The following is a 23016-nucleotide window of genomic DNA, read 5'->3' as shown; positions in this document are numbered from 1 at the left end:
TGTGCAAGTCAGGATGTCTGATGCTTTGTTGCTTGATCATGAAAGACACGGTTAACAACAACATGAAATGCCTTAGGTCAAGGTGGAACCAAGGACTTACATTTCTTGGCAAGTAAATATACCATGTATAACTATCACATTTAACTTCCAGCTGGGGAAAAAATGAAACCTAGCAACAGCACAGAGCTCTTCTCACATGAAAACATTTGTTTAAAAGATTATAGGGCACAGATATCCACCTAATGAATTCTTCTCCCAAAGTCTGACTTCTCTCGGAAAAGGAGCACTGTAGTCTTTGAAATTCTTGTCATAATAATGTGCTGATTCAACTACAGTGCAGATTCTAAGTAGTAATGGAAAATAGCATTTTTTTTCCTGGCATAAAAAAAGTATCTCCTATTAAAAATAAAAGGTTTATAACAAATTCAGCTGTGTGAAGTTAAGGCCGAGATGTGGATTCTGAAAGGGAAAAAGATTTTATGTAGAGAAACAGGTATTGCCACCATCACATTGACCAGTGTGTTCATATGTTATAGAGGGATAGCTCAGTGGTTTGAGCATTGGCCTGCTAAACCCAGGCTTGTGAGTTCAACCCTTGAGGGGGCCACTTAGGGATCTGGGACAAAATCAGTACTTGATCCTGTTGGTGAAGGCAGGGGCCTAGACTCAATGACCCTTCAGGTCCCTTCCAATTCTAGGAGATAGGATATCTCCATTAATTTATAAGCCTTTTCCTCCACCCAGTGTCTGTCTTGTCTATTTAGACTGCAAGCTCTTCAGGGCAGAGACCATCTACTATATCTGTACAGTGCCTAGTGCAGTGGGACCCACTCTTGGTTGGTCCCTGGACACTACTGTAATAAACATGATTAATAAATAATACAAAATGATGTTAGTGGTGAAAGAATCACAAACATTTCCACTTGGATCAGATAAGCAACAAAGAGCTGAATGCTTTAGCTGGAGATAATGGGAATCTTTTTGAGCTGGAAATTGTGCTAGAAGTTCCATGAGAACAGACTGTCCATCTTGCCCCATCTACAGCCTGGTCTATGGCTAAATATTAGATTGACCTAGCTACATTCCTCAAGGCAGTGAAAAATTCTGCATCTTGTGCAACCTAGTTAGGTCAACCTAACCTCCATTGTAGATGCAGCTAGGCCAATGGAAGAATTCTTCCGTCAACCTAGCTCTGAGAGGTGGATTACCTACATTGATTGAAAAACCCCTTCCACTGATGTAGGACGTGTCTACATAACATTTCAATCTTGCAGCTCTTCAGGCTACAGTCCCAACACAACGTTTTCAGGAAAACATACTGAGTTCCCTCCCCGACAACAAAAATATTATTCATCACACTGGATAGTCACAATTTAGATTAATGGGGTGTAGGAAGTTGATTGCATTAAGACTGCACCACGCTTTGCCTGGTGCATGAATTTGCACATCAGTAGAATGAGTCACTAGGCTGATGCATGAAACAAATGGAACCTGAGATACCGTAGCTTGAAAGTTTTAGCAACACAAATCGAGCATGGCTTGGCATGCAAGCCTACTATTACTTGCATAAGATGGAGCACTAAATCAGATGAAGAGTTATTAGACTGACATTAAAGCAGTGACTAGGACCAAAAGGAAACATTAAAACAATCTTGTGAATTTTAATATGAAATAGAAAGAGCTCTAGTGCCAAGTATCAGAATTATGGACAGCCAGATGAAAACTGTAGGTGCTGGGTATTATAAGCAGCAACTAGACCTAGGGCCATCCTCAAACCTAATACTAAGAATCTGGGTTCAGTAAATTCCACCCAACCCATTTGCACCCACAAATCAGCAATCTTGTATCACCGGGTAGGATCGTCCACGGTAGCCTGGGCTCCTCCCCTCTGCCCTCATGCTGGAGAGGGACGAGCCATGGGCATGCTACACCCTGTTACTCCTTGCAGTGCGTATTCTGGAAGGGAAAGGATGACCTTCCATTTTTGGTGGTGGCAGTGGGACATGATGGAACTATACCTCTTTGCTGGATCTGGCCACAGCAGTTGCATTCATTTTCATAAGAGTGGCCATACTGGGTCAGACCATCTACCCCAGTATCCCATCTTCCGACAGTGGCCAATGCCAAGTGCTTCAGAGGGAATGAACAGAACAGGTAATCATGAGGTAATCCATCCCCTGTCACCCACTCCCAGCTTCTGGCAAACAGAGGCTGGAGACACCATCCCTGCCCCTCCTGGCTAATAGCCATTGATGGACCTATCCTCCATGAATTTATCTAGCTCTTTTTTGAACCCTGTTATAGCTTTGACCTTCACCATATCCTCTGGCAAGGAGTGCTACAGGCTGACTGTGCGTTGTGTGAAAAAATCCTTCCTTTTGTTTGTTTTAAACCTTCTGCTTATTAATTTAATTTGGTGAACCCTAGTTCTTGTACTATGCGAAAGAGTAAATAACACTTCTTTATTTACTTTTTCCATTCCAGTCATGATTTTATAGCTCTCTATTATATCCCTCTTTAGTTGTTAATTTTCCAAGCTGAAAAGTCCCAGTTTTATTACACTCTCCTTATATGGAAGCTGTTCCATAACTCTAATCATTTCGCAGATCTTTTCTGTACCTTTTCCAATTCCAATATATCTTTTTTGAGATGGGGCGACCACATCTGCATACAGTATTCAAGATATGGGCATACCATGGATTTATATAGATTAGGGCTGTCAAGCAATTAAAAAAATTAATTGCAATTAATTGCATGATTCATTGCATTGTTAAAGAATAATGGAATACCATTTATTTAAATATTTTTGGATGTTTTTCTACATTTTTAAATATATTGATTTAAATTACTAGAACACAGAATACAAAGTGTACAATGCTCACTTTATATTTATTTTTATTACAAATATTTTCACAGTAAAAAACAAAAGAAATAGTATTTTTCAATTCACCTCATACAAGTACTCTAGTGCAATCACCTCATCACGAAAGCTGAACTTACAAATGTAGAATTATGCACAAAAAATAACTGTATTGAAAAATAAAACAATGTAAAACTTTAGCGCCTACAAGTCCACTCAGTCCTACTTCAGCCAATCGCTCAGACAAACAAACTTAATCACTATTTGCAGGAGATAATGTTGCCCACTTCTTGTTTACAGTGTCATCTGAAAGTGAGAACAGGCGTTTGCATGGCACTGTTGTAGCTGGCATCGCAAGATATTTACGTGCCAGATGCGCTAAAGATTCATATGTCCCTTCATCTTCAATAACCATTCCAGAGGACATGTGTCCATGCTGATGATGGGTTCTGCTCAATAACAATCCAAAGCAGAGCTGACCGATGCATGTTCATTTTCATCATCTGAGTCAGATGCCACCAGGAGAAAATTGATTTTCTTTTGTGGTGGTTCGGGGTCTGTACTTTCTGCAACTGAGTGTTGCTCTTTTAAGACTTCTGAAAGCATACTCCACACCTCGTCCCTCTCAGATTTTGGAAGGCACTTAAGATTCTTAAACCTTGGGTCGAGTGCTGTAGCTATTTTTAGAAATCTCACATTGGTATCTTGTTTGTGTTTTGTCAAATCTGTAGTGAAAGTGTTCTTAAAATGAATATGTGCTGGGTCATCATCTGAGACTGCTATAACGTGAAATATACGGCAGAATGCAGGTAAAACAGAGCTGAAGACATACAGTTCTCCCCACAGGAGTTCAGTCACAAATTTAATTAATGCATTATTTTTTAAAGAGCATCATCAGCATGGAAGCATATCCTCTGGAATGGTGGCTAAAGCATGAAGGGGCATACAAATGTTTAGTATATCTGGCACATAAATACCTTGCAGTGCTGGCTACAAAAGTGCCATGCAAATACCTGTTCTCACTTTCTGATGACATTATAAATAAGAAGCAGGCAGCAGCATCTCCTGTAAATGTAAACAAACTTGTTTGTCTTAGCGATTGGCTGAACAAGAAGTAGGACTGAGTGGACTTGTAATCTCTTAAGTTTTGCATTGTTTTGTTTTTGAGAGCAGTTATGTAACAAAAACAAAATCTACATTTGTAAATTGCACTTTCCTGATAAAGAGATTGCACTACAGTACTTGTATGAGGTGAACTGAAATATACTATTTGTTTTGTTTATCATTTTTACAGTGCAAATATTTGTAATAAAAACAACAAAGTGAGCACTGTACACTTTGTATTGTGTTGTAATAGAAATTAATATATTTGAAAATGTAGAAAAACATCCAAAAATATTCAATACATTTCAATTGATATTCTATTGTTTAACAGTGCGATTAATCATGATTAATTTTTTTGAGTTAATCACGTGAATTAACTGCGATTAATTGACAGCCCTAATATAGAGGCAATATGATATTTTCTGTCTTATTATCTATCCCATTCTTAATGATTCCCATCATTCAATTAGCTTTTTTGACTGTAGTTGTACATTGAGTGGATGTTTTCAGACAACTATCCACAATGACTCCAAGATCTCTGAGCAGTAACAGCTAATTTAGATCCCGTTACTTTATATGTATAGTTGGGATTATGTTTTCCAACATGCACTACTTTGCATTTATCAACACTGAATTTCATTTGCCATAGCCTCCTATACATTCTGGGGCTACCGAGAGTGTGTTGCCCTGCAAGACCCTGGGATTATGCGATTTCAGGCCTCCAGTGCACTTGGAAGCCCCAAAAGGCAGGAAAGAGTGAATGAAGCCACAGTGCCAGAACCCAGGGGAAGGGATCTCATCAAGGTTCCCCATCACCACCACACACACTTCCTGAGTCCAGGAAAGCTGACCTCAGAGGAGGTCCTTTAATAAGAGCAACAAATACGCATGGTAGGGAGGAGCTGTGTTGAACTGGACAGGGGAATCTTGTGACAAAGCAAAAGCCTTGTGGTGTGTGGAAAATTATCTCATCAGGGGTGGGCAAACTACAGTGGATCCGGCCCGTCAGTCATTTTAATCTGGCCCTCAAGCCCCCGCTGAGGAGTAGGGTCTGGAGCTTGCCCCGCTCCGGTGCTCAGGCCGGGGAGCAGGTTCAGGGGCCACTCCATGTGGCTCCTGGAAGCAGCGGCATGGCCCCGCTCCGGCTCAGCCAGGGGGCTCCGCTCTGCATGCTGCCCCCACCCCAAGCACTGCTCTCGCAGCTCCTATTGGCTGGGATCTCAGGCCAATGGGAGCTGCAGGGGCAGCACCTGCAGATGGGCCAGTGTGCAGAGCCACCTGGCCACAGATCCACATAAGAGCCAGAGGAGGGACATGGCCGCTGCTTCCAGGAGCCACTTGAGATAAGTGCCGCAGGAGCCTGCACCCCTGAGCTTCTCCCCATGCCCCAACCCCCTGCCCTGATCACCCTTACACCCTCCAAACCCTTGATCCCAGCCCAGAGCACCCTCCTACTCCTCAAACTCCTTATCCTCACCCCCACCCCAGAGCCCACACCCCCAGCCAGAGCCTTCATCCCCTCCCTGCACCCCACTCCCCAGCCTGGAGCCCCCTCCCGCACCCTGAACTCATTTCTGGCCCCACCCTAGAGCCCGCACCCCCAACCAGAGAGCCCTCACCCCTTCCTGCACCCAACTCCAGTTTTGTGAGCATTCATGGCTCGCCATACTATTTCTATTCCCAGATGTGGCCCTTGGGCCAAAACGTTTTCGCACCCCTGTGTTAGAGGCCTGTGAAAGTGAGTGGAAGGAGGAAGAGGAGCCAATCTACTTTTATTAGGAGCTACTGCTACACAGGAGGAGAAAGTAGCAGCTGCCCTCTGGGACCAAAGCCCCCAGTGGGATGGAAGCTATTAATCTCTTTAAATCATAATCATTTTCCATATTAACAATAATCTGACTATGACACACAATCCTTGTGGAATAGCATCTGGAGGTAGTAGAACCTCAAAGGGGGTTTCCCGGTGGAGTCCATTTAGCTACATACATATACAGAGGGGATTGGGTTTACTCACCTAACGTAATAAAGCATAAAACAAGGGATCTGCTGTTCTCTTGATTCATGGGAAAGTTATGTGGATAAATCTCTTGGTGTTCACAAGAGAACACACCCCAGGACCATATAACAAGTCAATTTAGGGCTAAAAGCTAATCTCAGATAAGTGGGCATGTATTGGCAAGGTCTTGTGTGCTCTACCACTGGACATGCATGTGTGAGCTGTCCTCCACATAATCTCAGTTAGTGGTTACTACTAGAGGGGGGAAATCAGGACATTTTGTTTGTATTCACAGGTTTTAGAATACAGTCATACTTCACTTATGCTTATGCTTAGTACAGTATGTCCCTTAATCATACTATCCAACACTAAATGCATCTGTTTGATCTAAGGCACCTATTTGCAAGGATTTTGACTTCTGGACTTCACTTAGGTTATGGTGTTGACTTGATTTCAGGCTTCCTCTGCTCCATTTTTCATTTCAAGGGGCACTGGTAGATGGTTTTAGGCCCTGCATTTAAGCTCTGTAAAATGGGTTTTCAAAAGGGCTTCATGTATATATAATATGATGAGACAACTATGTCTTTTTCAAAGGTGACTTGCAGATCAGTATTAAGTGTATTTTGTGTGCTGCATGTACTAAACAACAAGGATAAAAGACCTGTTCATCTCATGTGGTTTTTAACCTCTCCTCCTCTTTCCTTCTCCATTGTACTTCCCACTATTTCATATCCCATCCCGTGGAGTTTCTTTTTCCAAAGTGATGCTCTGGGTTGTGATGTCACAGAGACTTCCCTATCCCCACTGGGGCACAATGATTTGGGGGAAGGCTCAGGAAGATCCCTTTAAAAAATATTTTATGTCCCACATGGATTTGGAGAGATACATATTAAGATCCCTGTCTGGCCTCCTCTGTCCTTACCCCAGTATGCCAGCTCCAGCAAGCTGGGATGCAATGCTTGTTGATGTATCTGGATGGGCTGATCGGAATTCTGGAACTAATGGGACGGGAATAAGTTTAAAATCACTTGTGCACTGAGGAAGTGGGTATTCACCCACGAAAGCTCATGCTCCAAAATGTCTGTTAGTCTATAAGGTGCCACAGGATTCTTTGCTGCTTGTGCACTGAGCGATCTCTGGACTTTGCTGTTTAAATAATTCAGTATTTGACCCTTCATTAGATCCTTACACAGATATCAGTTCCTTGAACACTAACACAAACTTTGTCAACAACAACAAAAATCCCACTGCTGTTAATTGGGCGCCCAACTTGAGACAACTTGGGGCTGGATTTTCAGAAGTGCCATGAGGTGCAGTGGAATGCAATGGGAGCTGCAGATAATCTGTGCTTCTAGAAATCAGGCCACAAGTGTCACTTGTTCGGCATCAAAAATTGAGGAACCCAGAATCAGTGACTGCTTGCGAAAGTTAAGCTGCAAGGCTTCTGGCTTCACAGATATATTCTCATTGGGGTGAAAAGAAGAATTCCACTATGTTAAGCCAGCAGGAGCGCACCCGGCACCTCACATCATTCCTGTTCTATTTTGCTTCCCATCATGTCCATAATCAGACATTTCTTTCTCCCCATGTTCTATATTTTTCGGGTCCTCTGCTAATTTCCATCCTTCATTATTTCTCGTCCTCCAGTAGCTCTTCCTTACTCCTGCTATTTCTCTCAGTTCAGTTTACCTGCTCTCTGCTATGTCCATAGGGCACTATCTTTCTACATCCCTACCAGGGATAAGATTTGTCTCCAGAGCAAGAATGATTCCCGTGCCATTTTCCAGTTGGGTCACAAACTTGATTTTCTGCTGGGCTTCCCCTACTCATTTCCAACTGAATGTTGGCATTGCCAGCTACTGAAGGCACTGATACTGGCACTGTGACAATTCAGGAAAAAAATCAGTTATAACTTAAAGAATTAGTATCTTTGACCTCTTTTTTCATTATCACCACCTCTGGCAATTGATCAACTGTTGCTATCTTCTTCAACACCAAATCTATAGAATGGCATGATCTGCCAGTCAAACAGCGGGCTTCAGGGGCCTCTTTCACTATGAGTGAGCAGGGAAGCCTGCATAATTTGACATGCATTAATATGACAAATGGTCAGGCTCTTTCCACTGCTTTCATGGCTAATGGAGGAATTACACTAAATAAGGCACTTTTGTTCTAGTTATATGAACAATTTGGGTCAAGCGTTTTATGCCTAGATTATTAGCACAGGATAAAGCAGACATGAAAAGCTGTGAATGTGTGTGTTCACTCCCAACATGCCACCTCAGTAAATCGAGTTATATCTTGTCACATCATGTCTTGTAAATATCAGATGTGCCCCCAAAGTGTAAGAGGAGATGGCATATAACCTAACTTAACCTCTGCATAAACTAAGCCAGTTATTTCTGCCGTGATATGTTAGTACTAAGGCATTTTGTATAAACAATAGAGGCTGCAAAACTACCAGCTCCAAGGGATTAAGAGCACACATCAGAATATTTTGTCTCTGCTCTGGACTGGTTACTAAAGTAGGATACTAAAAAGTTGGATAGCAACTGATAGCATGAGCAAATAGACGATCCTGCAGTTAGGGGGCCAGCCTGGGACTCAGGAGACTCACATTCAACTCCTTGCACTGCCACATACTTCCCGTGGGAGCTTATTTTCTCTGAGCCTTAATTCACTATTTATAATGTGGGAATGAATGGAGCAGCAAAACTGCCTCAATAGGAGTTTTGCAAGGATAATACATTAAATTGAGAGGCACCCAGACATTGTGGTACCTGGGGCCACATTAAGTACTTCAGATAGAGGGAGGGCATGTTCATGAATGCTTCCTCCTACCTCAGAGCCTCCTGATAATCCAGATCTTGCATAGTTCTGATTAAAATATAAATACATGTCATAAGAGACACTGTTGAAATAAAAAGGCAGCCGAGTCTAGTGGCTTGAGCACAGCGTCCAAGCACTGATCACCTAAATTCTAACCTCAGTTCTGAAACAGAGTTCATCTTTGCCCTTGGACAAGATACTCCTCTGCCTTCACTTCCACATTTGGAAAAAGGACAGTTGACCTGCCCATCTACTCTCCTGGGGATTATTTGTAAAGCACCTTGAAAAAGTAAAGGTGCTACCGTTTGTCAGTGCTCATTATTGTTAAGCTTTAATAAATGTGTTTTGTCTTTGATTTTCAAACTTTTAAACAAATGTCTGCCCTTGTCTTGGTTAGTATGAATGTCAATCCACTTTTAGCACAGAATATATTTTAAGCTTTGCCCTGGAGTTTGTGGCCTTGGTATCTAAATTGCTTCCTGCTCAAGAATGCCTAGTGGACATCATTACCACAGGACCCGTTTTAGAGGAATACCTCAATAGCTCCTCTGTGTCCTCTTTGAGGCTCGTACTTAGAGTATAGTCCTTGTTCTCACAGGCTGTTGGCAGCAGGAGAGAGTCGCCTAGTTTAACAGTCCCACCGAGGTCTGGGTCCTCAAATAATTTCAGACCTAAAGATTGAATCATCAGAAAGGTTTAGTCAAGCTTCAACTACAACACCACTACCATGGCTGTTAGCAGGGGAAACAAGTTGTACAGCTGAAAGGAAACGTCCTACAGAAAATTAATTTTTACAAAAAGTCTTCCACATCCAAAGTAAAAATCCACAAAGTGCTAGGAAATACATTCTTGATACATTGCACTACCAGGAGCTACTGGCTCTACTCACCCATCAACATAAGCTAGACAACAGCTACAGATCCATAACAACTGAGAATCTAATGTCCAACAGCGTAGGGCTATTGAAGCTACAAGCCACGTTTATTTCCACTTCTAGCTAATTTACAGCTGAAGGTCTGGCCCAAGATTCTTACGTCAAAACCCAAATATCATGCGCTGCACCATTCCATTTTAAATACAAGAGCCTTATAGAAGCTTTAGGGACCACAACCTAACTGTACATAATGGAAAATGGAACATATTTACTCTCTTTGGCTGACGAATTCTTCTTGGAACTGGAAGATGAAAAATCTTTTACTGGGCCAAATAATCCTTCCTCAGGATCTACTTCCTCATCGAAAATGGTTAACTTGGGCTTGTCTTCCTTGGCTGCAGGAGGTGCGGGCTTCTTAGGTTTTTTAGATCTAAAAGTACAAGAAACAAGAAAGAAATTCAGCTGACATTTCTTACATTACAAGAACTATCAAGGAATTCAGCCGGAAATGGAAGCAAGATGTATATTAAAAACTACAATATTATCACATTTAGTTGCAATTTTCTCCTCCTTTTCAGGACTTTTCATTCATTTGGGAATAAGAATGGCAGACTCCTGAATACAGTTCAGCACCATTGAAATAGAGGAGAGAGGAAGGGAATGGCTTGATAGCCACAGAATGGCCTGGACCCATTTGGCCACTGGGTACCTCATGGGTGAAGAGAAGGTAGCAGATACTTTATCACTGCAAACTCACTCCCATCAGTGAGCATACAACACTGGGGGCTTCTCCAGGATCTGCACCACCTTTAGCTGAGGGAGAGGCAGGCCCATGAGCCCACATCCTTTTAGTCTCTGTAGCAATCTCACTCAAACATTTAGAGACATCCACAACAGAGCGAGAAGCACAACTGTGACATGCTCACAACCCACTGACCCACTCAGAAGATGGGCAGCCATGCTCTGTATTAGCTGGAGCTTTAAGGCGGCCTCCACAGTTAGGCACCACACATTACAGCAGTGCAGCCTGAGGTAACAAAGGGGAAAATTCAAGAGAGAAGTCGGCATGTGGGGAGCCAGAGAAAATGGGAGGCTAAGAGGAAATCTTTGGATGAGAGAATTTAATTCAAAACAAGGGAATGCCTATTGATTAGGGCATCTAGCAATTTGCACAGAATCTCCTGATATTTGAACCTACAAGTGTAACAGCCACGTCATCGCAAGGTACTAGTGCTGCACCCCCAACAGGCACTTTTTGCACTAAAAGATCTGCTCTTCTTTACCCAGTACAAGGTCAGGTTTCAGTCTATAGTAAAACCAATTAGCAGCATTTAAAATGCTATTGCCATAAAAAAAAACAAGGCAATAAAGTCAAAGAGATTACAAGTGCATTCCAGTCATGTTAAACAGGCCAGTAAAATACTCACCGGATTACGGCCACACACAGAGGATAAGCGGAGTCTGGTTAATTTTCATAAGAGTTTATTATCAACAGAACATAAGCCCTGGTGAATGGCATGTTCCTGATGTTGTTTCGTCTCTTAGCAACAGCATATGATGCACTTTAAATGACTACACAAGATCAATATGTAATGCTTAATCACTGAATGTTTTGGAAATGTGCCACACTGACGGGAAATGACAAGGAAGCAATTGCTAAACAGCTTGCTAAACAATTCAAAATGGCAACAAATTCAGTTTGTGTTTTGATGCTCAGCTGCTACAGTGGTTTGGGGCAGGGGGCTTCCTGTTGTTAGAGTGTTAGCTAGAGACCTGGACTCAATACCCTGTTCAACCTCAAACTTCCTGTGCAACCATGGGCAAGACACTTAATCTCTCTGTGTGTTAGCTCCCCATCTGCAAAATGGAGATAACAGCACTTTCCTACCTCACAGCAGTGTTGAGAATAAATACATTAAAGACTGAGGTGCTCAGGTACTAAAGAGCTGGGGGCCATATAGGTACCCAAGACCGACGGCCAGATCTGTTAACTTCTCTTTCCCAAGTTACGAAGAGCCCATTTTTCTCCAAATACGCAAGCCTTCTAACAGCATGGTCACCCTTAGGACATAGGTGAGTAGATAGTGGAGTTCATGTGTAAATTTCTACCCAGCCACCTCTCTGCCTGATCCAGGCTGATGGTATGTATAGTTAAAGCTGCATAGTTCTGCAGCATGGTTTCCGTAATCCTTTCTTTCATGCCCCTCAGCCTCAGTTTTTCCCTTTATTTGACTAGATGCAACCACTCATCCATCCACCTCATTCAATTACCTAGTCCCATTTCAGCTATTTATTGCCAAGCAACTTGTTACGTTATGATTGTAAGAAGGCAAACACTGGAGAGATGCACATTTCTAACATTAAAACATCCTGAGGCAGATTTCTGGAGGCAGCTCTTCTTTATCCTGCAATTGCTTACATGGCACAAAAGTAAAATATACCTTAAATCTCCATATAAGTGATCTTCAAATATTACAGCAGGAGTGAAGATGAAAAATCAGGTGCATTGCTACAGAGAGAAATTTCCTTAGCCAGTTGGATGTTATGTTTTCTTTTTGCATCTTTTTGCACTTCTTGTGCATTTGTGCTGGGATTTTCCTATTTTAAAAGTAGATTTTAGTGCTCAGTTATTAAGTACTGGCTTAACAGCTGCAGAGAGTGAAGATTTTTGTAGCCTCAAAACAGGTACTGCACAGTGCATCCAAACACTGCCCCATCAATGTGTCTTACTTCTGATCTGAAGAGAGCCCCTCCAGGGGATAAGAGAATCATTAGGAAGTTTCCAGAAAATGATTATTTCCTTCTGAACAAATTAGATGGTACACACCTTTTCTGGGCCAGATCCTCAGCTGGTGTAAATCAGCAGAGTTCCATTCACTTCGTATTTGTGCCCAAGCCATCACTGGCATGGGAGGAATAGTTTATTGCTGCTTTTCTTTAAAAGAAGTTTGACTTGGAAGATGGGGAAAGCAACTCCTGCAAGGCATCAAGTGCACTAAAGTCAGTGGAAACGGAATGCCGTTTGAACTCCCTCAGATAAAGTCAATGGAAATTGATGGGTCTTAGCACCTTACAACCTCTGAACATGCAGGCTGGAATTCTCAACAGAACCTAAGGGATTTAGATGCCAAAATATCATTGGGATTTGGGCACCTAACTCTCTTCAGCTCCTTAGGAAATCCCAGCTGTAACACTCCAAGGTTGAGATTGCGAACCCCTTACCGCCAATGGAAAGCAGGTACTCACGCAAGCTGTCCCTTTGAAAGTCAGGAGATGAGGAAGGGCTTCATGATCTGGCTCTGAAAGTGTTGGCATTTAAGAGCATTGTAGTGGCGGGAAATTGCAGGGGAAGGGAGTAGAGCCAGAATAACACTGTCACACTGAATAGTGTATTAAAGAAAATGAACTGAACTGCAAAGACTTGCTGATAATCCTCTGTTTAGTTTAGCAATCGAAACTATCCCAGTTACACTCGGTCATTTTTAGTCTTGCCAGAATACATCACTGGACCGTTGCAAGGCCCAGGACTGAGAGCACAGAAAGTGATTTGCCACATTTCCTAAACGTTAACAGGATGAACAAGAAAAGGCTATTTCTTCATGATGGATCTGCTTCACCTTACTACCCTTCTAAGGACAACAGAATTGTACTGCCAGGCGATTCATATTTACCAGCAACGTGGATTTCTTGAGAGCAGAATCTAAACCAGAAAAGATTCCCACAGTTCTGTATTAGCTGGTCGGTTTTACGCCACTGCAATAGCAATAAGATTATTTTGAAGGGGAAAACATGAGTGTATAAATGATGCACCACTACAAATCCAGGGCTCAGTCTTACAAGAGTGCAGAACAAGGAGTTGCCAGTAAGGTAGCTTTGTCACTCATGACCCAACGAGTGAGGTCAGCTGAGGCGAACAGAGAGTGGTGAAAAGCAGCACTGTACCCAGCATGTGTCATGAGGAATGAAGCAGCTGGCTGGGAGAGCAAAGTGCCATGGGAACATTCGGGGCACCAGAATAGGAGGGCTCAGGGGGCCATGGCTCTCCCACTTTTTGAAAGTAGACGGGCCTGGTTCAGCAGGTGCTCCAATCTTCCTCTTCCCTCTGAGCCCTCCCCCAGCCAGGCAATGTCTCTGCCCCCTCCCTCTGCCCAGAGCAGGAGGCTCCACAGCTCCCCGTGGCTCTTACCTGGTCCAGGCTCTGTCTGGGGTGGCCACAGCCCATCCATGGTAAGAGCCACGCAGGCAGCAGTGGGAGTTGCGCTGTGGAACCTCCACTTGCCCTGGGCAGGGGGCCTGTAGGGTGAGGACACGGGCCAGGGGCTGCTCTCGACTCCCCCCCACCTCCAGCTTGCAGCTTGGCCATGGGCAGGGCCTTGGGTGGAAGAGATGGGGTGCTTTGCCCCCCCCCCACTTCTGGGCTGGCTCTTCCATCCTTGGGAACCTTCAGAAGCATTTCTATGCCTGGAGCCCAGGGTTGCCTCAGTTATTAGTTTCTCCTTCACGCAGCTCATCTATCTACATTTACACTCATCACCTTGGTAGGTTATTTGAATACTGCATCAGATTGGCGGTAGGATTAATGGACACTTCTAAAAATGGCTCTTACCCATATCATTTACATTTCTTAGGAAGCAATTACGTCCCTATGCTTGGCCCTGTCTTATCACACATCCACCTATCCCTACAAAGCAGTGCTCCCAGTTCAAGCGGAAATGCAGAGCACCGTATTTCTTCACACTATGTGATGACCTCTGTGCACAAACCCTGAGCAAATACTTGCACTTTAGCTCTCTGCACCTCTTTCCGTTGCTTACAGGTTCCAATGCTAATAGAGCTGGTATCAGCCATGCCACTCACTGGTCACTGATCCTTAGAAAACTGACACTCATTTGGAAAGAGTCCTAGAACACTGAAGCATGCTATAGTTTCATGGGAACATTCTATGGGATTGAACACAAAATGTTACCTCTGCTATAAGATGGTTCCAAAAAAATCCTTAAAGCTAAGATACTTGATGTTCAATTTAATAGGTTTTCAGAATAATTTCTACATACCCTTATTAAAGTTCTGACCTTACCGATTCGATTTCACCCCTATTTTGTTCCATAAGTGTAATACTAATTAGGCCACTGAACATTCTCAGAGATCAGGGGAAGGCATTTTGAAGATTATGAGCTTCAAAAAAGGCTCAACAATATTAAAAACTTTTTGTTGTATAAAACCCTGTACATAAAACTCATCTGTGTAAGCATTAAGGGCCAAATTTCAAATCCATTTTTATGGGCACTATTATTTCCATCTGCAGTTTATAGAGACAAGGTGAGTGAGGTATTATCTTTTATTGGAGCAACTTCTGTTGGGAGAGACAGACTTTTGTCTACAGGTTACTTCGGTATAACTCAGGGGTGTGAAGAATCCACATCCCGGAGTGACATAAGATACATCAACCTAAGTGACAGTGTAGACAGCACTATCAGTGTGGTAAGTGCTCTAGTGTAGATGTAGCCTCAACCTTTCGAGCTTACACAAAACTCTTTTTCAGGTCTGGGAAATGTGCTCAGAGGGTCGTAGCTAATACAAGGTAGAACAGAAGTGGCCCATTAACTCAGTCAAAGGCGGAGGGAACTGGGAGGAGAGAGGGAGAGAGTTAGTGGGTTACAGATTGCTGTCTTAAGCCACAAATCCAGTGTGTCTATTCAGCCAATGATTTTTAGTGTCTCGCAACATTATGAATTTAGGCTGCAAGGCTCATATTTAGAAGGTGTTGTGCAAGTTTCCTTTGAGGATAGGGACTGATAGGTCAGATAAAGAGTGATCGCTTTGTGAAAAGTGTTCACCCACAGGTGATGCAGTGTTTTTTTCATCTTTTATCAATTTTTTGTGTGAGCTCATGCGATAGCATAGTGATCGTCTTTTTCACTCACACAATTGTTACTGGGGCATTTAGTGCACTGGATGAGGTACATCCAGTAGGACTCTTGGATCCTGAAAGGTGTCTTGTGCAGGGAGATGTGACTGCAGGTTTTGCATCTGTTGTTCTGGCAAGGTTTGGTGCCACTGATATCCTGGGCCCAACACAGTTTTAGAAAGCTGGCTGACTGGTCACTGGTTAAGCCTGTCTTTGTCCCTGAGAAAACAAGACAGCAGGTGCTGAACTGAAGGCAGACTTGTTGAGATGATCTTAGTGAATTACAGCCTAAATTCCTGGTCTCAGCCCTTAGAAAGATAACAGGCCTGAGACCTAAGGAGCTCACAACAGGATCATTATGTAGCTCCTTGGGAACTCACACAAGTGACTTCAAGAACTGTATCAGGGCCACTCCTAACCCATAGGACCAGATTTTCAAACCTGCATGCATGTATATTTGTGAACACAATTACTGAGACTGCACACACAATTGCAAATTAGTGAACAAACAGGCCTGGATTGTTAATACAGTTTGAAAATCTGGGCGATGCTTTTTCCCAAAATACAGGCAGGAAACAAAAAGTTCCAGTAATATATGAAAGAATTACATTAACATGTTAGGACTAGCACTCGAATTCATAATTTGAAGGAAAAAGCTAATTAATATAAACCTGCATCTCAATCTCCATTTAGAAAACAGGCTTGAACAGCTGACGTGGTACTATACTAACACTTCTTCAGCTTAAACCACTGCTATAAAACAAAGAGCCTCTGCACATTGGTTCACACAGAAAACAAAATGTCTGCTGCTGCTCTCTCTCTATTCCAACAGTGTTCACTTTCCCAAGCTGTATGATAACAGACAAGACAAAAGGGTCATTCTCATCTGCCTAGGAGGACGGGTGCCAAATGGGAAATCTAAGCCAGCCAGCTCACCCAGAGTGACTGCTCAGCACTAAGCAGTGTTGACAAGCACTTACTGCAGGGAAAGTTCACCTCAAAGAGTCGTCAGCCTTTTCCTGCAAACACCAGGGCAGAAAAATCAGTTAATAGTGATTGAAATGCTTTCAGGGTCTCAAAAAGCAAGAGAAGAAGTTATAAAAAAGTAGAAAAGTTCCCTGGTTTTTAAAACAATTTTAAGCGAGAAAATGATCAAGTAGGGAAAATTTCCTTCTCTGAGATCTGCGAACCAGGCTGCTCTTGGATTATATAGTTCCAACCAACCAACAGCTGGGGACAAATCATTAAGGGCAAGTTTTACAAGAGTTCAGCTCCCATTTAGGAACCTAAATGCATGGCCAGGTTTTTTGAAACACTCAGCACCCTGGAGTTTCTATTGTTCTGAATGGAAACTATTGGATACTGAGCTCTTCAGAAAATCTGGCCCTTAGCTTTTAATGATGCTACACTCCTATGTCATTTGAAAGTAGACCTCCAACAGACTGTATTGAAACTATTTTTGTTGATATACAATAACCAATATCTTTAACCATAAATATGTATAGTTCCATGAAAACTCTGATTTTAATCTACACAGGCACTAATTTACACAGGGAAGGAACCTGGACTGGTATACGAGATCTCAAAGGAAGAAAATTGCCAGGTATGAAATGTTTTCTCATCTTTCTGGATCTCCTAGACCAGTCCAGACATTTGGAATTACTAAAACAAGGTTTTAAAGGTTAAGGCTAACAAGATAAACATTTCAAAATATATCAGGATGACACATTCACAGCATACAGGGATAATGAAATACTTTCTATTGTAACTGTAACTAGGATTGATATTAAAACAGCAGCTGCTATAGTTAAAATTTTTCAAATCTGTAGGGCTGGATAAACTGTATCCAGGAGTTTTAAAAGAATTGGCCAAGAAGGCCACTGATGTTGATATTTTAACAATGTTTTGAATTCTGGGTAAGTTCCAGAGGAATCATTTTTTAAAAAGCTAATATTGTGCCAATATGTAACAAAGGTAAATGGGACAACATGTCTATCTTTATACTGGTTAGCTTGATATCAATCCTGGATAAAATCATGGAAAGGCTGATAAGGGATGCAATCAGTAAAGAATTAAAAGGATGGTCCCATACCAATCAGCATGGTTTTATGAAAAATAAGTCTTGTCAGACAAACATGACATTGTTTTTTAATGACATTACAAATTTGGTTGATAAAGATAACTGACAAAGTCTGATATAGTATACTGAGTATGTCCAAACCCTTGTTCTTGCCTTATGAGGCAGGGAGAACAAAAGCTCTCGGTCACCTTCTCTGAGTGGCAGGGATGCTGCTGTGGCCAAAGCCACTCAGGTGTAGCCTTCTTGGTGCTCCTCTGCAGCTGGTTCAAGTCCCTCCTCTGAATAAGGCAGAGTAGAGACTTGACCTTGGATTCCCCATATCCCAGGTGAGTGCCTTAAAACTTCGCTATTGGTTTTCTGAGGTCTCTGTCTCTCTCTCTGATCAAAAATTCCACCCTGGACCTGAGAAACCTTCCAGATGAAAGCTTCAACAAAACAGACTCTTTCCTGCAAAAAGTTTCATTTTCAATGAGCTGGCATTTTCTGATGAAAACCTGTTTCATCAAAAAAAAGTCCAGCCAGCTGTAGGCCCAACTCTACACAGGAGTTATTCACAAATGTTTTAATCTCAAACACAGATCCATTAATTAACATCCATCAATAACTATCTGAGGTGTGGGCCTTTAGACAGTAAACTCTTGAGCAAGGACTGCATCTCACATCTGCAAAGCACTGTGCACATGCTGTATACATAGCTAACCATGAAAAAAAATAATATACAAGGAAATAGGAGTGACTAAGGTAATAAAATCCAACCAGCCTTACACTTTATGTTCTCCTCTTTTAAATGTCCTGAGCAGCTTTATGAACTATGTCAATTAAGTTGATATGGAGAGAATGTAAAACACCTAACCTAATAAAACCTGTATTCACTGTGTACCGGAGAGGTTCAGAGCAGCAGACACAAAAAGAGAGAGCAAGGTTCCACAAACAAACAGCTTATAGTAATATATTAATCTAAACATAGGGCAATCTCTCTCTGACTTGGCTTTGTGTGGCACCTCTTTAGATTTCACTTTGTATGTTACATCTCTCTGCTGAAAAATGTGATTGTGGTTGGGAAAATCTGAAATTCAGAGGTCTCCACATGTGTGCATTTACGGTATCAAATTTAACCTTGAATATCAGTGAGTAGGACTACTACAGCTTCTAAAAATTAACAATGATGAATGCAAACAGCAATCATTTCTGGTGTTAGTGACCCGTTCCTTGAACAATGAAACAGTGAAAAACTGATAACATTTGTTTCTAGTTTAGAGTCATAGACTCAGACTCATAGACTCTAGGACTGGAAGGGACCTCGAGAGGTCATCGTGTCCAGTCCCCTGCCCTCATGGCAGGACCAAATACTGTCTAGACCATCCCTAACAGACATTTATCTAACCTACTCTTAAATATCTCCAGAGATGGAGATTCCACAACCTCCCTAGGCAATTTATTCCAGTGTTCAACTACCCTGACAGTTAGGAACTTTTTCCTAATGTCCAACCTAAATCTCCCTTGCTGCAGTTTAAGCCCATTGCTTCTTGTTCTATCATTGGAGGCTAAGGTGAACAAGTTTTCTCCCTCCTCCTGATGACACCCTTTTAGATACCTGAAAACTGCTATCAGGTCCCCTCTCAGTCTTCTCTTTTCCAAACTAAACAAACCCAATTCCTTCAGCCTTCCTTCATAGGTCATGTTCTCAAGACCTTTAATCAATCATTCTCGTTGCTCTTCTCTGGACCCTCTCCAATTTCTCCACATCTTTCTTGAAATGCGGTGCCCAGAACTGGACACAATACTCCAGTTGAGGCCTAACCACCGCAGAGTAAAGCGGAAGAATGACTTCTCGTATCTTGTTTACAACACACCTGTTAATGCATCCCAGAATCATGTTTGCTTTTTTCGCAACAGTATCACATTGTTGACTCATATTAAGCTTGTGGTCTACTATGACCCGTAGATCTCTTTCTGCCATACTCCTTCCTAGACAATCTCTTCCCGTTCTGTATGTGTGAAACTGATTGTTCCTTCCTAGGTGGAGCACTTTGCATTTATCTTTATTGAACTTCATCCTGTTTACCTCAGACCATTTCTCTAATTTGTCCAGATCATTTTGAATTTTGACCCTGGCCTCCAAAGCAGTTGCAATCCCTCCCAGTTTGCTATCGTCCGCAAACTTAATAAGCGTACTTTCTATGCCAACATCTAAATCGTTGATGAAGATATTGAACAGAACCGGTCCCAAAACAGACCCCTGCGGAACCCCACTTGTTATACCTTTCCAGCAGGCTTGAGAGCCATTAACAACTACTCTCTGAGTACGGTTATCCAGCCAGTTATGCACCCACCTTATAGTAGCCCCATCTAAATTGTACTTTCCTAGTTTATCTATAAGAATATCATGCGAGACTGTATCAAATGCCTTACTAAAGTCTAGGTATATCACATCCACCGCTTCTCCCTTATCCACAAGGCTCGTTATCCTATCAAAGAACGCTATCAGATTAGTTTGACACAATTTGTTCTTTACAAATCCATGCTGGCTATTCCCTATCACCTTACCAGCTTCCAAGTGTTTGCAGATGATTTCTTTGATTACCTGCTCCATTATCTTCCCTGGCACAGAAGTTAAACTAACTGGTCTGTAGTTTCCTGGGTTGTTTTTATTTCCCTTTTTATAGATGGGCACTATATTTGCCCCCTTCCAGTCTTCTGGAATCTCCAGAAAAATGAATAATTTTTCAGAACCACTCAAATCAAGGAATTTATTTGAATGTGAAATTAACCCAGGGCCTGGTTTTCAGATGTGCTGAATACCTACAATTCTAAGTAAAAGCAATAGGAGCTGCAGGAATCGAACACCTCTGAACATCAAGCCCTAAATAGAGGATGCTATTCTTATGGAAGAGTAGCACTTAATCATTTAGAAACTGCTTTGCAGGGGGTTAATTTATGCTGCCTAATCATCCAGTGCACTTCTCCTAGCAGTCCACAGTGGATCCTGCTGCACATGCCAGTCAGCCACTCCATTACTCGCTGTGTTCATTGGCATAAGAGACAAGATTCCCACTGTGCTGCCGCCTCAACTGAATTCACTGTGAAGCGTGCTCCATCACTACTGCATCCAAATGCTGAGCAAACATGAGAAGCAGGTGCATGGGCAGATCTCCGATTTTGTGTGTACAAAGTGAACAGAGAGGCCTAGAAGAAAAGGGTCTGTTTCCTTCTACTACCCCCGCACCAACCCTCACTTTCAAGGTTCTTTGGAAAATTATGTCTCAAGCACAGTTGCCCAGTTTCACATGGTAAATAAGCACCCCGACTTTCAAAATAAGCCAAAAATAAAGCTAATCCCATTTCAAAACAAGGCCCAAACAAGCCAATTCCTAAGAACCCCAACACTCTATGCGACTAGATCCCCCGGGCATGCAGTCTGGGACTGTGGTGGGCCCACTGTGCACCCCGACTCTCTCCCCCCCTTGCCCCTGCTTGCCCCCCCATTTCCCCTGCTTTTTCCCCCATGCACCTGCTTGTTGGGAGCTGATAAAAAAAAAAGAAGCAACAAGCTACAAGCCAAAAACTAGCCAACAAGCCACTCACAAGCCAATTAAGCCAAAAACAAGCCCAATTTCTGAGTTTTTTGCGTGAGTTTGGCATGTCTATCTCAAGATATCCACTCCTCTGGGCCTGGTATATACACAGTCCCATTCCCATCCTGAGAGAGACCTCTGGCAAAGTACAAGGGATGCTCCAGCCTAAAACTTCCCTGGTCACACCGCAACTCAGTACCTAGTTATAAGCAAAACAAATGTTGGTTATTAAGGCAGTGGGCAAATTCCAGCAACAGCCAGGTAGCATATGTGGACAAAATTACACCATTCAAAAGGTATAATACCTTGACAAGTTGATGATATGGCCCCAGGAAGCACCTGGCTTAGACTGGTCTTCCCTGCCCTCGCCTCAACTACATACTCTTCAGATGGGTCAGTTTTCTTCTTTATTGTTTTGCCTGCTGTGCCATTAGATAAAATGAACCAATTGCCAAAACCCAGAAATGGCTCTTGTCATAAACAGATAGTTAAGGGTTAATGTCTCTTTTGCCTGTAAAGGGTTAAGAAGCTCAGTAAACCTGGCTGACACCTGACCAGAGGACCAATGGGGGGACAAGATACTTTCAAATCTTGGTGGAGGGAAGTCTTTTGTTTGTGCTTTTTGTGTTGTTCGTTGTTCACTCTCGGGACTGAGAGGGGACGGGACATCATTCTAGGTTCTCCAAATCTTTCTGAATCCGTCTATCATGTTTCAAGATTGTAAGTAATAGCCAGGCAAGATGGATTAGTCTTATGTTTGTTTTCTTAACTTGCAAATGTGTCTTTTTGCTGGAAGGATTTTTACCTCTGTTTGCTGTAACTTTGAATCTAAGGCTTGGGGGTGGGGTTCCTCTAGTCTATATGAATCTGAGTATCCTGTAAAGCATTTTCCATCCTAATTTTACAGAGATAATTTTCACCTTTTCTTTCTTTAATTAAAAGCTTTCTTTTTAAGAACCTGATTGATTTTTCCTTGTTTTAAGATCCAAGGAGTTTGGATCGGTGAGAAACCTCTCAAGGCCACCCAGGGAGGGGAAAGTCTGGGGGGAAAAGGAAGGGGATGGATAATTTCTCCTTGTTTTAAGACCAAGGGGTTTGGGTCTGGGTTCCCCAGGGAAGGTTTCTGTGGGAACAGAAAGTGTGCCAGACACTACTTCTGGCTGGTGGCAGCATACCAGATTTAAGCTAGTAAATAAGCTTAAAAGTGTTCATGTAGGTCCCCACTTTTTGTACCCTAAAGTTCAAAGTGAGGGAAAAAACCTTGACAGCTCTGCAGGAAACAAAATAAAGCAAGACACACCGGAACACTGTAGGAGCTAAGTGATTGTGTGAATATAGACAGAACAGCACACACTGGTGGTTGGTCACTGACTACTGGCTCCCTGCCAGCCAAGAGATTATCTGAACAAGCTGCTTTTGTAATGTGTATTTAATAGATTTTCAAAATTGAGGACTTAAAAAAATTAATATCTGTGCAATAGATCCTAGAAATAATTTGTATGTGGGCCCCTAACATCATGAATGAAACAAATGCAAGAATAAAATTCTATTTCTCACACACAAGATTTCATTAAGATATCATGTATAGATGCACCAATTCATGTTAGAGGGGAAAAAGTCTCCCTCACATGTTCAGAACTGAGGAAATAGAGAGATAAATCGACAATTCTCAAGTCTGGCATCCACACTCCTTAACTCTGCCCATGCAGGGAGGACAGCTTATCATTTTCCTTTCTTGGCATAGGAAAAGATTGAAATAGTCAACACAACTCACTGACTCATTGCTTTTA

General features: G+C 42.3%; 1 protein-coding gene across 1 annotated transcript in view; it reads right to left on the bottom strand.

Moving 5' to 3' along the window:
• The window catches only part of HS1BP3 (HCLS1 binding protein 3), an 85665-nt gene that overhangs the window by 9165 nt on the left and 53484 nt on the right, over window positions 1-23016 (bottom strand). Inside the window, exons 5-6 of the mRNA XM_030555347.1 lie at window positions 9936-10093; window positions 9325-9460 (exon numbers count right to left, since the gene is read on the bottom strand). Of these exons, the coding sequence (XP_030411207.1) occupies window positions 9325-9460; window positions 9936-10093 (294 nt within the window). The remainder of the gene's footprint in view (window positions 1-9324; window positions 9461-9935; window positions 10094-23016) is intronic.

This window comes from Gopherus evgoodei, chromosome 3 (genome assembly GCF_007399415.2).
Source record: "Gopherus evgoodei ecotype Sinaloan lineage chromosome 3, rGopEvg1_v1.p, whole genome shotgun sequence".
In the NCBI taxonomy this organism is placed as follows: Eukaryota; Metazoa; Chordata; order Testudines; family Testudinidae; genus Gopherus; species Gopherus evgoodei.
The sequence above is the reverse complement of the archived record's forward strand: the minus strand, read 5'-3'. Positions and strand labels throughout refer to the sequence as shown.